At 47.4% G+C, this 15385-nt stretch overlaps 2 protein-coding genes and 1 long non-coding RNA gene across 4 annotated transcripts; 2 read left to right on the top strand and 1 right to left on the bottom strand.

Moving 5' to 3' along the window:
* Positions 1-1283: 1283 nt before the first annotated feature.
* LOC117851947 (ABC transporter C family member 8) lies at positions 1284-7793 on the top strand. Of its 2 annotated transcripts, none has more exons than XM_034733858.2 (12): positions 1284-1595; positions 1763-3738; positions 3830-4150; positions 4236-4322; positions 4402-5025; positions 5132-5296; positions 5391-5685; positions 5771-5985; positions 6066-6371; positions 6651-6714; positions 6815-7054; positions 7223-7793. In XM_034733858.2, the coding sequence occupies exons 1-12, from the start codon at positions 1559-1561 to the stop codon at positions 7330-7332; spliced, it is 4440 nt and encodes a 1479-aa protein (XP_034589749.1). In that variant the 5' UTR covers positions 1284-1558; the 3' UTR covers positions 7333-7793. The 2 variants fall into 2 exon arrangements, with proteins under 2 accessions (XP_034589749.1, XP_034589748.1); XM_034733857.2 differs by having other exon boundaries at positions 1760-3738.
* Positions 6373-10381, bottom strand: LOC117851948 (uncharacterized). The gene is made up of 3 exons (XR_011898088.1): positions 10131-10381; positions 7339-7419; positions 6373-7254 (listed from the first exon to the last, which is right to left on the bottom strand). It is a non-coding gene; the product is annotated as an uncharacterized lncRNA (long non-coding RNA).
* A 3451-nt stretch (positions 10382-13832) lies between these two features.
* On the top strand, positions 13833-15098 carry LOC117851973 (abscisic acid receptor PYL9). Its single transcript, XM_034733894.2, has one exon. It carries the CDS (start codon positions 14169-14171, stop codon positions 14787-14789), a length of 621 nt encoding a protein of 206 aa, XP_034589785.1. The 5' UTR covers positions 13833-14168; the 3' UTR covers positions 14790-15098.
* Positions 15099-15385: the final 287 nt, after the last annotated feature.

Genomic DNA, 15385 nt, shown 5'->3' with positions numbered 1-15385 from the left:
GATACTAATTAGGAGGACTAAACATGATGTAATTACAAAACTAATTGCAGAATCCCTAGGCTAAATCGTGAGACGAATATATTAAACCTAATTAATTTATCATTAGCAAATGTTTACTGTAGCACCATATTGTCAAATCATTGACTAATTAGGCTTAATAGATTTGTCTCGCGATTTAGCCTAGGGGTTGTGAAATTAATTTTGTAATTAGCCTATATTTAATACTCCTAATTAATGTCCAAACATTCGATGTGACAGGAGCTAAAGTTTAGTCCGAGGATCCCCTAGAGACCGACTAGCAAAGCTACAAACAAGTGTGGCCACCTACACACAAGTAAAAACAAAATATTAGTTGGAAAGAACTTGTAGCTTAAGCTTGACCACAACGTTCCTAGGCGATTAAAGCCATCATATAGTTTTGTATATTCAGCGCAAGATCCACGAGGAACTTTGACAAGTACTCCTATTATTGCACTGTCCTCCGGATGGGAACACCACGCGCCGGCCTGCCTTCTCGCCTGCTCCCGCGCCCCAGCGGCCAGCGTCCCTCCCTCGAAAACCTGGCTGTGGCACATCTTGTCGGCATCGCCCTCTCGCACTGTTGGAGCAGCAGGGCTAGCTAGCCGGCTAGGCAAGCGAATAAGTACGCGGCAGGGCAGTGGCCGCACATGCATGGCATTGCCGGCGCCACTACCCGTCACCTCTATCTACGGCCGTTCGACGCCGTCGTCGTCGTTGAAGAAAAGCATGTAGCGCTCGACGTATGCTGCTTGGCACGGACCGCAGCAGGAACCTCGGTGTCCCACGGATGGTACGCGAGTACGACGCATCAGGCCGCAGCATTAAATTCCGACACCATCCTATGCAATCATATTGTCTCATGCAAGGATGCATTTTTTTTCTCTGGATCGAGGAGGGTAGAAAATGTTAGATGCACCGACGACGGAGTCGTCTCAGTTTAGAACGCGAGGATATGGGAAAAAAAGGGAGGGAACTGCCGTCTACATGCCCGGACAAACCCTGATGGCAGAGATCCTACGTAGAGAACGAGAACGTGGGTCGCCGCCATGCCACCGAACGTGCACGACGACCGTAAGAACACAACACGACGGGCCTTCTTTCAGCTGCAGAAAGACGCACGGCTCGCTCTGAATCATGATGACTCACTCGGCAGGCGGCCAGCTCAAGTCCAGCGCCACGTCATGCCATACGCCAGTGACCGTATACCAGCAGCTGGCATAGGCCGAAACTTTATTTCAGTTTCCCCACGGAAAGAAATCTGGTTCTGAGAGTGACGGCTGACAAGTCCGAGTTTTGCAGAGCATCTCCGCCGGGTGCCGCACGACGACGAGGCAGCTACGGCCAGCCGCTCCAATTCTCCATGCATAATACTGCCCGCAAGGCAACAGCGGGTGAAAGCATAGGTGAGAACGAACCGAGAGACCAGAGCAGCCAGTTGCTCTCGATCGGCCCTCGGCCCCTCGATCTCCTCCCCGTCCGGCCAAGAATATATAGTCGACGCCCCCGATCGGCCTCTCTCTGCATGTGAGCGGCGACAATGGCCGGTAACGGAGATCCGGCCATGGCCGTTCTTGGTAAGAACTAGGAGGCGAGAACCTTTTTGTTTCGATTGTTCGAGTACACCCTTCCTGCTTCTTGTCGCCTTCTTGTCCCGTTTTGTTTATTGTTGGTTGGGGTCAATGGTCTGACGAGCTGATCGTCTGCTTGCGTGCTATGCTTGCGCGCATGATGGTGGCAGCAGGCTCGTGGGCTTGCGGGCGGCTCACCGTCGCGTCGCCGTGCGTGCAGAGGACCCTCATAGACTGCGTCAATGCGGCGCTCCTCGTCGCGTACGCCTCCGCGCTGGTCGCCGCCTGCGTCCGGCGGCGGTGGGCCAGCGCCGCCAGCCGGAGGAGCGGCGGTGCTCGCTGGTGGCGGTGGTGGCTGGCCGTCGTCTCTGCGTGCTGCGTCTTGGCTGCCGTGGGCTACAGTGCCACCGGCTTCCGGGAAGCCTCGGACGACGTCGCGGCGGCGGCTCCTTACCTCGTCAGGAGCTTGGTCTGGGTCGCGCTGGCGGCGTCGCTGCACGTCCAGCCCGACAGGCCGTCGAGGGCTGTGGCCGTGCTCTGGTGGGTGCTCTTCTCGCTGCTCGTCACTGCATACAATGCGGAGATGCTCATCAGCGGCGGCGCGCTCGACGCCATGGAGGTGATCGCGTGGCCTGTGAACCTTCTCTTGCTGCTCTGCGCGCTCGGCTCGGTGCTGCGCCGGAGCCACGGGCAGTGCCGTGACGCCTCCGATGATGGCAACGGCAGCTTGTCGGAGCCGCTCATAGGCAAGGATGGCAAGGCCGTGCCCACCTCGGAGCTGTACCGTGCCGGCCTGTTCCGCCAGCTTGCCTTCTCGTGGCTGAACCCTCTGCTCCGCCTGGGCCGCTCCAAGGCGCTGGACCTCGACGACATCCCGCTCATCGCCGGCGATGACACAGCAGAGCACGCCTCGCAGAAGTTCGCCGAGGCCTGGAGCCGCCACGTCAACGACAAGGCCAGGAGCCGCCGGAGCGTGGGCAGCAACAGCCTCGCCCTCGTCTTGGGCAAGTGCTTCCTCGGCGAGATCCTGCTCACCGGCTTCTATGCCTTCTTGAGGATGCTGTCGATAGCAGTTGCCCCCCTGCTGCTCTTCGCGTTCGTGTGGTACAGCAACCAGGAGGAGAGAGACCTCGGGATCGGCCTGGTTCTCGTCTGCTGCCTGCTGCTCATAAAGCTCGTCGAGTCACTGTCGCAGCGGCACTGGTTCTTCGACTCCAGGAGGACTGGAATGCGCATCCGGTCCGCGTTGATGGCGGCCATCTTCCAGAAGCAGCTCAGGCTGTCCAGTCAGGGGAGGAAGAACCACTCCACCGGCGAGATCGTCAACTACATTGCGGTGGACGCGTACCGGCTCGGCGACGCCATCAGCTGGCTGCACATGGGGTGGAGCTTTCCACTTCAGCTGGTCTTTGCAGTGGCCACGCTCTTCTGGGCGCTGAAGCTTGGGGCTCTTCCGGGTCTGGTCCCCCTAGTCATCTTTGGCTTTCTCAACGTGCCGTTTGCGAAGATCTTGCAAGGGTACCAGGCCAAGTTCATGGTCGCACAGGACGAGAGGCTCAGATCGACGTCCGAAATACTGAACAGCATGAAGATCATCAAGCTGCAGTCATGGGAGGAGAGGTTCCGGAACATGATCGAGTCATTCAGGGACGGTGAGTTCAAATGGCTGAGGGAAACCCAGATGAAGAAGGCCTATGGTGCGGTCATGTACTGGATGTCCCCGACAGTCGTCTCTGCGGTGATGTACACCGCAACAGCAATTATGGGGAGCGCACCCCTAAACGCCAGCACCCTCTTCACGGTCTTGGCCACCCTGAGGGTAATGGCTGAGCCAGTGAGGTTTCTTCCTGAGATCCTCACAATGATGATCCAGTACAAGGTGTCGTTAGACCGTATCGAGAGGTTTCTTCTCGAAGAAGATATCAGAGAGGAGGATGTGAGGAGGGTACCTTCAGTTAACTCTGATATCAGAGTTCTAGTCCAAGACGGGAATTTCAGCTGGACGGCAAACAGAGCCGATCTGTCACTGAGGAATATTAACCTTAGCATTAGCAGAGGAGAGAAGGTGGCTGTCTGCGGCCCAGTTGGCTCAGGAAAATCTTCACTGCTGTATGCATTACTTGGGGAGATACCTAGAATATCAGGACTAGTAAGTGACAGAGAAATGAAACTCTTCAATGCAGGAAAAAAATATTTCAATCATGTTATAGCTAAGAATATGACTAAACTGTATTTTGCAGGTTGAGGTATTCGGCTCAGTGGCATATGTTTCACAGAACTCCTGGATACAGAGCGGGACTGTTCGCGATAATATACTCTTTGGGAAGCCTTTCAACAAGGAACTGTATGAGAAGGCAATCAAATCTTGTGCCCTGGACAAGGATATCGAAAATTTCGACCACGGAGACCTCACAGAGATTGGTCAGAGAGGACTGAACATGAGTGGAGGTCAGAAGCAAAGGATTCAGCTGGCAAGAGCCGTCTACAATGATGCAGATGTTTATCTGCTGGATGACCCTTTCAGTGCAGTTGATGCGCACACCGCTGCAGTTCTTTTCTATGTAAGTTGCAGATATCCACCTAGATATGCATCCATGAAATGAGATGCTTTCTACTTCACACAGTTCTAAGGCAATGTTCATGCAGGACTGTGTGATGACAGCACTTGCTGAGAAGACTGTTGTTCTTGTGACCCACCAAGTTGAATTTCTTACTGAAACTAGTAGAATTCTGGTAAGTTGATATTCTGAAAATAATTGTTCATGACTCTTTATATCAAAGAATCTTGTGTCAAACTGTCATTATTTGACAGGTAATGGAAGGCGGTCAAGTTAGTCAACAAGGGAAATATTCAGAACTACTGGAATCCGGGACGGCATTTGAGAAGCTGGTTTCTGCTCACCAGTCTTCAATCACACAATTGGATACTAGTGCCAGCCAACAGAACCAAGTTCAAGGGCAACTGGTGCCTGATGAAAACATAGTGCCAAGTGCACTGCAGACTACAAGGCAGGCTAGTGACATCGAAGTTGCTGCAAAAGGTACTTCAGCAGCAATCCAGCTTACAGAAGAGGAGGAGAAGGGGATCGGCGATCTGGGATGGAAGCCATACAAAGACTACATAAATATATCCAAGGGCGCTTTCCAATTCTCTGGCATGTTTACTTCTCAGGTGCTCTTCACATGCTTTCAGATCGCATCCACATATTGGTTGGCAGTGGCTGTTCAGATGGATAACATCAGTGCTGCACTCCTAGTTGGGGCCTATTCTGGCCTTTCTATCTTCAGCTGCTTCTTTGCATACTTTAGAAGTCTTTTCGCAGCTATTCTGGGGCTCAAGGCCTCCAAAGCATTCTTCAGCGGGCTAATGGATTCTGTATTTAAGGCTCCCATGTCATTTTTTGACTCGACACCAGTGGGAAGAATTTTAACAAGGGTATGGATTTTATTTTATTTAACCATGTTTTGTACAAACAAGATCATAAATGCTGCGCTAAGTTTTCAGAAAAGAGAACTTCAAATACAAGTGCTGTTCTGTGCAGGCATCTTCAGATTTAAGCATTCTGGATTTCGACATACCTTACTCCATGGCCTTTGTTGTTACTGGCGGGATCGAGGTTGTCACAACGGTACTGGTCATGGGTACTGTAACTTGGCAAGTCTTGGTTGTAGCGATCCCAGTTACAATCGCAATGGTATATGTTCAGGTCAGTGAACAATGCTGCAAGAAATCACTCTAGTTAGTTAAAATAAATATATGCTGAGTGTTTTTGAGCTAACACGTGGTTTTGAAATATGAAGAGGTACTACATATCCTCAGCAAGAGAGCTAGTAAGAATCAATGGAACGACAAAGGCACCTGTCATGAACTATGCATCGGAGTCAATTCTTGGTGTGGTGACCATCAGGGCATTTGCAGCTACAGAGAGGTTTATCCACAGCAACATGCAGCTCATTGACACTGATGCGACACTGTTCTTTCATACTGTTGCTGCGCAAGAGTGGGTGCTAATAAGAGTGGAGGCACTGCAGTCCTTGACAATAATTACAGCAGCATTGTTCCTTGTTTTGGTTCCTCCAGGAGTAATTTCACCAGGTAGCTACATAACCATTACAATTAAATCTTCCTTCTAAAAGGATCTTTAGGTTGATAAAATATACTCAATATGAACTTCTTTCAGGTTTTGCGGGACTTTGCCTCTCCTATGCTTTGACGCTGACTGCAGCACAGGTTTTCTTGACAAGGTACTATTCGTACTTGGAAAACTACATCATCTCAGTTGAGCGAATCAAGCAGTATATGCAACTCCCAGCAGAGCCACCTGCTATTATCCCAGAAAATAGACCCCCTGCTTCATGGCCACAGGAGGGAAGGATAGACCTGCAAGATTTGAAGGTGAATAATAGGATCTTTCTTTTCCACAATCGTTGAAGCTTTCTAAGAAATTGACTCGCTGACTAATACTTCATGAGCAGATAAGATACCGTCCAAATGCACCGCTTGTTCTCAAAGGAATCACTTGTACCTTTGCTGCGGGGAACAAGATTGGGGTTGTAGGGAGGACAGGAAGTGGGAAATCAACACTTATCAGCTCGTTATTCCGGCTTGTTGATCCAGCAGGTGGAAGGATACTCATTGACAAGTTGGATATCTGCTCCATAGGCCTAAAGGATCTGAGAACTAAATTGAGTATTATCCCTCAAGAACCAACACTTTTCAGGGGAACTGTGCGCAACAATTTGGATCCCCTTGGCCTGCATTCCGACCAAGAGATATGGGAGGTAAGTAAAAATTGTCATGCCTGAAAGATTATATTGAATTTACGAATGACAATACAAATTCCTGCTTAATACAGTTCCTAATAAAATTATGAAATTCCTGCACGATACAGTTCCTAATAAAACTATGTTAAATTAACCTTTTGTTGCCATACGCAGATACACATTAGAATCATATCATTTTTCACAGTTTTGATCATGCTAACCATAACTATGTTGCTACATGCCTGTATGAACAATAACAGCTTCATGTGTATGGACTACTTATGATGAACATTTCAGGCCTTGGAGAAGTGTCAACTGAAGACAGCAATTAGCAGCACCCCTGCTCTTCTTGATACAGCAGGTATGTGAATTTAGAAGTTACCCTCAGAAAGAAATATGTAACTGATTCAAGAAACACTGAACTCATTCCATTTGTTCTTTGCGGGCTATAACTATGGCAGTGAGTGATGATGGCGATAACTGGAGCGCTGGACAGCGTCAGCTCTTCTGCCTTGGAAGAGTTCTCCTCCGCAGGAACAAAATTCTAGTCCTAGATGAGGCGACAGCATCCATCGACTCTGCAACAGATGCGATCCTGCAGAAAGTAATCAGGCAGCAATTCTCAAGTTGCACGGTGATAACCATAGCTCACAGGGTTCCAACTGTGACAGACAGTGACAGGGTCCTGGTACTGTCCTACGGTATGTTATAGAAGACATTTCAATCATGTAGCATCTGCAGAAAGATTCTATTCATTCTTCATACAACCAGCAGATAGTAAACTATCAATGTCCCATATGATATAATTATAAGTACACTGCAAAGCTTATTCTATATGGACGACACACGATGATTTTCCAATTTTGCAGGGAAGCTTCTGGAATATGAAACACCAGCCAAACTGTTGGAAGACAAGCAATCAGCCTTTGCTAAACTTGTGGCTGAGTATTGGGCTAATACCAAGCGGAATTCAACATGAACCTACCAGTGTGTTAGGACATGATAAAAGATATCATCGATCCAATCAAGATACTGAAAGATTGGTTCCAGGGTTCTCAAATCGAATCTGTAACAAGACAAATAGAAGATATCATCATTCCAATCAAGATACTGTCAGGACATATCCTCTTCATTATTTTATTGGTGGAGTTACTGGAAATAAAAAAATCAACAGCAATTCAGTTTTTGGCAGTGGGAGCAATTTTCGGAGTTAGGGTTAATGGAGGAGCAAACTCCAGCTGGTTGATTGAACTACTCTCAGTAAACAATTAAATATAGCTATAGCCTATGGTATTCATTGCAAAATGAAATGAAGGATCTACTTCTAGCATGATGAGTGGCATTCTTCAGGTATGTCGTTTTGAATAAGAAGAAAAGGGAAGTACAAAGTTGTGAACCGGCAGAATCTGTGTCGAAAATATGAAACGAAAATTGTTGTCATGCCTCTTGTGTACTCAGTATTTTCTTTTGAAAGTTTGTGTACTCAGTATTGAATTATTGATAAACTTAAAATGATGGCTGTAGAGTATAGAGTGGGAAGGAAACTGTTTCTCAAATGAGTAAGGGCACTGCTGAGAAAAATTAAACCTCCACTTTATGAATAAAAGTGATACTGGTTCCAAATAAATTGAAATTACACAAAATCATGCTCCAAGATTAAGGAAACTAAGAATTTAAAATGATACTAGTGGGCACAAGTCATTGTGTCAGACAAAATATTTACTCACACCATGGTTGCCCCATTCTTAATTTACGGGGTATACCTAACTTAAAGGCTGTGCAGGTTTGTTATTTGTATTCAGGTAACATTTTGAACGCCGTAAGCTACCAAATCAATAGATTGTGGAAATATTTACTTGTTGGGTCTAATCAGTGTTTTTTGAATGTGGCTAGCTAGACTTCCTTGGAATGCTTAATAGTTAACTCCACACAAGTGACAGATATTGACACTGACTTTGTGCAATGCATGCATAGACAGAATCACAGAAATAATCTTAAGCAGGACTTCAACTCACACAAAGAAATGTACCTTAAAACATTCAATTATTGCCATGATTTTCCATTTGCAAGCTTTAAAAACAGAATATGCTAGCTTTGATGATGATTCATTTGGTGGCTAGAAGTGGTAATTTTGGACAGTAGTTTCTCTTGAAGAATATTGCAGACTGCAGAAATACCCTGCTTCTCATTGCCTACATTTGTCTTTCCACTCTCTGTGGAAACGGCATAGAAACTACATGTAAATTCAGCAGCTGGGGCTAGATGTATATTTCTAGTTTCTGTAATCAATATGCTCATAAATATTAAAAAATAAATAACAGATCTCAAATTTAATTTAATAGGGAAATAAAAATCTCAGAATAAAGCAACATTGCATCCAGTGGAAACTGTACTCACGAAGTATATCTCAAAAAACATATTTTTTTCTCGAATACTTAGGAGAGATGTGTATCTTTGTATTAATAGAGAGAAATACAACAACCCACTGTCTCGCTTAGAAGAGAAAAGGGGTTGCTTGGGTGCTGAAAAAAAAAACATAATTCACATTGCCAATTTTTTCCCCAATTTAACAAAAACCTATAAAAGCACACGGGTTACAGAGACAAGCAGGCCATAAATTTGATGTTGCAATTATTATGTCAGGCAACAGGCCATATAAGAGCACACAGATTTTCCCAATAAACTACAGTTCATAACTCCACGGTTTGCAAAAAGTTGATGTTGCAATTATTATGTCAGGCAACAAGCCAAATAATCGTCAGCATCAGGACAACAATGGCAGAGCTTAAAAGGGCAATGGGACCGACCAATGGAGCCCTGTGTCCTCTTGCAATTAATTGGAAAAGAAATCATAATTGCCTATGTTAGATGTGCAGGTGACTAATTAAAAGATGCCCACCAGCTGCCAGTACAATTGTCTGTTAGCCAAATGGGCATGTGATTGCTGGTCGGCCTGCATTCTCTGGCACAATCTCTCCAAAGAGAACCATTACTAAGATTGAAAGTAAACAACATATTTCCATGCTGCAATCATGATGTAGTTTTTAGAAATGAACTTGTATAGTGTTATGATTTCAGGCACTTGTATATATCTTCTAATAAACTCTGGAGTGTGTGTGACATTTGTTTCAGGAAATGAATAATAGAGGAGATGAAGCCTAATTGTTAGGTAGTAGAAATCATGGCTCCAAAACAAATAATTTATATAGTTATAGACCCCTGACCCGCAGGAATTCCAGTAATCTATCTGAAAGAAACTGCTCCCCTGCTGTTCTGCCTCATCAATTAAGTGTCGGCAAAATTAAAGTGATCGGGGACAAGTGACAAGGTCAGCCTTCGAATCAAGGACAGTACTATGTCAACTGTCACATAGTTTCTCCCCATCAACCGACCAAGTGACACGTCTATGATTTATCCAGTTCAGTGGCTGGCGCGGGCAAAATTTGAGCTCACAAACCTTGGTCGCTATGCCCAGCAACCACCTCAGTTCATTCAAGCAAAACATGTCAGAATCGCTGAACCCTAGTTCCCGCTATTCCCCCAACGGGTCCAGCAAACCGCCAGCGCAACCGGCTTGGCGACTTGCCATTCCAAAAATCACCGGTGATTGCCGCAACGGCGAATCAGCAGCAGCATCGCAACTCGCGACGCCTAAAACACGAAATGGAACCAATCCGCAGCTGATAGGGAACTGCATACCCGAGGCATCGCGGGCGCAAATTTTTCCCAGGGAAATAAAAAATGGTGAAGGAAATTCGAGACGTGGGGATTAATTACCGATTAGCTTCGAGACCCCGAATATCAACTGGGGCTGGATGTCCGGAGATGGGATGGGCGGCGCGGAGCAGTCGCGCTCGCGGCCACGACGAGCAGAGGGCGGGAAGCGGGAGGCGAACCCGCCCTTTCCAACCCCGCGTTTCCGGACACGGCGGCACTCCGGGGAAGAGGAAGAGAAGGGGATATAAGGGCCTAGGCTTTGGTTCATGGGAAAATTCATTGGGCCGTCAGGCCCATCTTATACTTCTCCCCTTCTTTAGATCCAAGTATATCCAACTCAATTGTTAATTACAGCTTTTTTATTTCAACACCCGAACCCAATACATCCAATTTACATAGAAAAATATTGAAAGCATAGCCATTTACTACTCAAGCAAGGTTTCATTGCATGATTTCTAAAATTGCTATGTCATCATTGAGTTGATGAAATGAAAACTAAATCTTCGCATGAAACTTGCACCGAGAATGGATGAACAGGCATTACGATTTTCCTAGCAATGATTTTACATCTTCTGTTCAGCGAAAAGAACACCTGTTAGACATACACAAAATACCAAACCGCGGGCAAATTTGGATTGCGTAGCAGCTGTGAACATGGTGCAAACCAAGAATGGATACCTTAGCGAAATAGGGACGTTTCCGGTGTAGATGTCACCACTCACCAGCCTCTTGTCGTCTACGGCGCCAGAGCAGGGCCCCTCCCACTCTCCCATTGAAGGCCGTGCAGCGTCAGCTGGTAGTCGGCAGCGGTCGGCGCCAAACCCGGCGGCGGCGCGCCGGGAAGAGGAACACCAGGTGGTGACGCGGATCGGAGCTGGCCCCGCTTGTCCTAGACCCCGCGGGCCGACACCGCGACGCTAATGAGCACGATCGCGAGACGACGCGCAGACCCACGCGCGCCCGCCGTCGCGCGGCGCGGTGACATCTTTATCCGATAAAGTTTATCGTCTCCAACCAGGCAGCCGGCGGCGACGAACAGATCAGCGCGGCACCCCTTGTCAGTTGTCACTCCCCTATTGGACCCCCCTGGCCGGGCAGCCGCCGCGCGGTGGGCGCCTGCGTCTAGATCCCGGAGGCGTCCAAGGAGCTAGCAGAGCATACACCCTATCCGCGTGTGCGTGTGAGCGGCGTATGGATGCACACCAGCCGGATGGAAGATGGGAAATTTAGGATCGTTTCGATTTGAGTCTGATTTTGATCGGAGAATTTCGTTTATTCACTTGGACCTTCTTTTATGGGTTGTACGCCTAAACAAAACACTAATGACTCACTAATTGCTCATTAAGATTGTTCTAATTGATTTGGATAATCACTTTTAGCATTTTTGTGGTGCAGCCGTCTTATCAAGTGTTGGTAGCTTCCTATACTTCAGCACCTTCCAATGGTTGAGTGAATGTATTTAGGGCATGTTCGGTTGCTACCCACAAGGCAACTCATCAACCAGGCGTCCAAGCAGCACCATTTAACCTCAGGCCATCAAATCCAATACCTTCCCAAGCAAACAAACCCTTATCGCTCTAACATCTCAAACTATATCCTTATTTTATCGTATTCACCGTATCATTCAGCGTGAATAACTTTGTTACTCACCATATCATTCAACGTGAATAACTTTGTATGCATTAGAACATCTGGGGTGTGCATTGCTTGAACTAGCCGTTAGAAACTTTATTTTTCTTTTTTATGAATGCTAGAGAAGTCTGATAATATTCCTCTATGAAAATCAAATTATCCTACATGCGTAACCTTGCCAGCCCATGTCTTGCATCATCTCTATGTAACTCCCTTATGAAAACTGTGACATGCCGTTGTCGAAGCTCCGTATGTGTATAGGATGCCAACCGAGTCATTTTGCGTCCAACTTAACTTTTTGTGAACGTTGCAACGTGTTCATTTTTGCAAACAACGGATCATCCTACGCGTTCATTTTTCTTCTCATCAGGTTATCCAATCTATACATTTTTCAACACTTCGTATTTTGGGCATGCTTTTTTTCACTTTGGAATATGATTTGATGATTTTGTGCACAATAGAAATCTTGTGAAGAGCTTACAAGACTATTATAGGACCCATCACATTTTATCGCATCAAAATCTATAGGCTAAATCCAATTCATTCATCTCCTCCGTTTGTTGGTTTTTCTCTTGTTGCATACATGAGACAACCTTTCTTATTATTTCCAGAAATGTTAGTCCTATTTAATTATGTTATCATTAATCATTAAAATCACATCTCTCTCTCTAGATAGTTGTATACGCATCTCACTAATTTGAATTACTCGCCAAAGAAGCATCGTCATGGCCGTTGTAAGAAACTTGGCTTAGGCTATAGTTTGTGATTTTGGTGATTGAGTAATAACATAGTCATTGAGATTAATGGTTTGTCAAATGTCCAAGTGTTGGTATTCAACTCAGAAAAATATAAAGCACCGGATGATCTGATGGTCCATCAGAGCAACCATCGAAGCAATTGGTACAATTGAGAAATCAACTTGAGTTGCAGCAAGCATCGGATGATCTGATTGGGGTCCTTTTTACAAGCGTCGGAGTAATGCACAAAGAAGACAGAGACAACCCTAGAGCACTGGATGATCCAATGGCTAGAAGATGGAGGCGTCGGACTATACCTATTTACTTTGCGAAACTCCTAGAAGGTTTTGGGCGAAATCCTCTTCAGCACCGGTTGTTTCAATACCTATCGGATGAAGCGTCGGATCAAGCATCGGATGAATTTTTATCTCAGATGAAAGAGAAGACAGCAAATGAAGCATCGGATGAATTTGGGCAGGGGTCCAACGACTATATGCGTCTGCAGGGAACACCGGATGATCCGATGCCTACCCCAAGTGAACATCGTATCATCCGATGCTCACAGTTTTTACAAGCCATTGGAGCAACAGCTCTTTGAGATCCTTGGGCTATTTGTACCTCCTCTAGTCGACCATTTGGAGTGGCTGGAGTGTCCACACATCCATTGATGACCAAGACTCATCAAGAATATATCCATGGCACCATAAGTGCAAAAGTGATAATCCAATGCTTAGCACAAGCTTAGAGAGTGATAAGTGCTAGGATAGGCCTAGAGTGAGTTGGGGCCTTGGTGGCTCACCGGCAAGTCTTCGACCCTCCGGCTTGGTGTGGAGCACCATCGACGACCATGTGCGGGGGACAAGGAGACCCCTTCCTTCGTGGAGAAGCTCCGCAGTGGAGACGGCGTCAAGATATTAGGAAGAGAGGGAGTGGTGAACCTTGCCTTTGTGGCAAGCTTCTCATCCGGCTTGACGAGAGCCTTTGTGGTGAGCCCAAGATCTTAACCGGGAGAGACTTGGTGACCGAGAGCATATCCTTGGTGGAGCTCCAACATGGACTAGGGGTGTTATTTGGCTACTGATACCACATGATAAATTGTCGTGCCGAGTTTGCATACTTCCTAACCCACTCTTTTGCATTTAGTTTCTAGAGTAGTATCTTGATAAGTGACTATAAGTTGCAAAACTCTTTGTGGGTGGGTAGTTTCACTAGATCAATCATAGTGGCACATCTAGATAGCATGATCTAGTCTATATTTTGATGCTTTATAGTGGAAGCCATAAATTAACTTTTTAAGTTTGTCTAATTCACCTTCCCCTTTTAGGATGCGAGCACCAGTTCCTTTCAACCCCCACCATAGAAGACACCTCGACCTCCAAGCACGAACTGGACTAACGCAGCTTGAATCACGGTTTGAATCGGAAGTTTGAAAATTCAGGTGCTGGGATAGCTCAATCACTCCAATGATCTTTAGCTTTCCTTTTTAAAAAAACAATTGGCGGCTCTATATTATTATCCATCAAAAACATGATTTGCGAATGTTCAGATGCTCGGGCGTGGAGAAAGGTGATGCTCGTCGGCTTCCTTGCGAGACGTGATTATTCCGCAGTTCCGCACTCACCACTCGCCCTGGTTGCGTATATAACCAACGCAAACCCAAAGGTTATCAACACAAGAACACACACACACACACACGTACACACGAGACAGAGAGCGCGACTGCGCGAGCATGGAGGCGCACGTAGAGCGTGCGCTGCGAGCGACGCTGACGGAGGCCGAGGCGCGGGCACTGGAGGGCACGGTGCATGAGCACCACACGTTCCCTGGCCGCTCGCGCGCCGGCGCCGGCGCGGCGGCGGCGGCGGCGACGTGCACGTCGCTGGTGGCGCAGCGCGTGTCGGCGCCGGTGCGCTGCGTGTGGCCCATCGTGCGCAGCTTCGGCAACCCGCAGCGGTACAAGCACTTCGTGCGCACCTGCGCGCTCGCCGCCGGCGACGGCGCCAGCGTCGGCAGCGTGCGCGAGGTCACCGTGGTGTCGGGCCTCCCGGCCTCCAGCAGCACCGAGCGCCTCGAGGTGCTGGATGACGACCGCCACATCCTCAGCTTCCGCGTCGTCGGCGGCGACCACCGCCTCCGCAACTACCGCTCCGTCACCTCCGTCACCGAGTTCCAGCGCCAGCATCCCGCCGGCGGCCCGCCGTACTGCGTCGTCGTCGAGTCCTACGTCGTGGACGTGCCCGAGGGCAACACCGAGGAGGACACCCGGATGTTCACCGACACCGTCGTCAGGCTCAACCTCCAGAGGCTCGCCGCCGTCGCCGAGGAGTCCGCCGGCGGCGGTAGGAGCTAGCTCCGATCCTGATCGTTCCGTTCGTGATGGTGGGCGCCCCAGCGCCGCACGGGGCTGACTTTCCACGGTGGGCGCGAGTACCAGAGCGGCGCCGTCGTTGTTGTTGCTCTCAGTCTCCTTTTTTGTTCTTTTCTTTCCTTTTCTTTTCAGTTTTTATCTTCCTCTTTTCTAGCCTTTCGTTCTCGTGTATAAAAAAGGCCTTTTGTTGCGGCGCAAGAAAGCCTACTTCTGTAACGCATATCTTTGTCCGTTTCTCTCTCTAGCTGTCTCTTCGCAGCTGTTTATTGAAATCCGGATTGCGGACTGCTACATGCACGACTTATCTTGCCTATCTATTTTTCTCGCACCAAAAATCATCTAATAACCATTGATTTTCGCCAAGATAGAGCAAATTAGAAGGGTGCATTATGGTGAAATTTTAAACATAATCACTGGTTTTGCAAATTTCAGGGTGCATTAATTATAGTGTACCTTCGCCCTGCAACACGAATGGCCATGTTAAATGAATGCAAGTGGGAAATCCACGTTTGGCTACTACCCACAGTGAAGCTAGGTTGCTTGCACAAGGGATCTCTTGTTGTGCATTTGTTGTTTTG

The sequence above is a fragment of the Setaria viridis genome, chromosome 4 (genome assembly GCF_005286985.2).
Source record: "Setaria viridis chromosome 4, Setaria_viridis_v4.0, whole genome shotgun sequence".
Lineage (NCBI taxonomy): Eukaryota > Viridiplantae > Streptophyta > Magnoliopsida > Poales > Poaceae > Setaria > Setaria viridis.
This window is presented reverse-complemented; position numbering and strand designations above follow the sequence as displayed.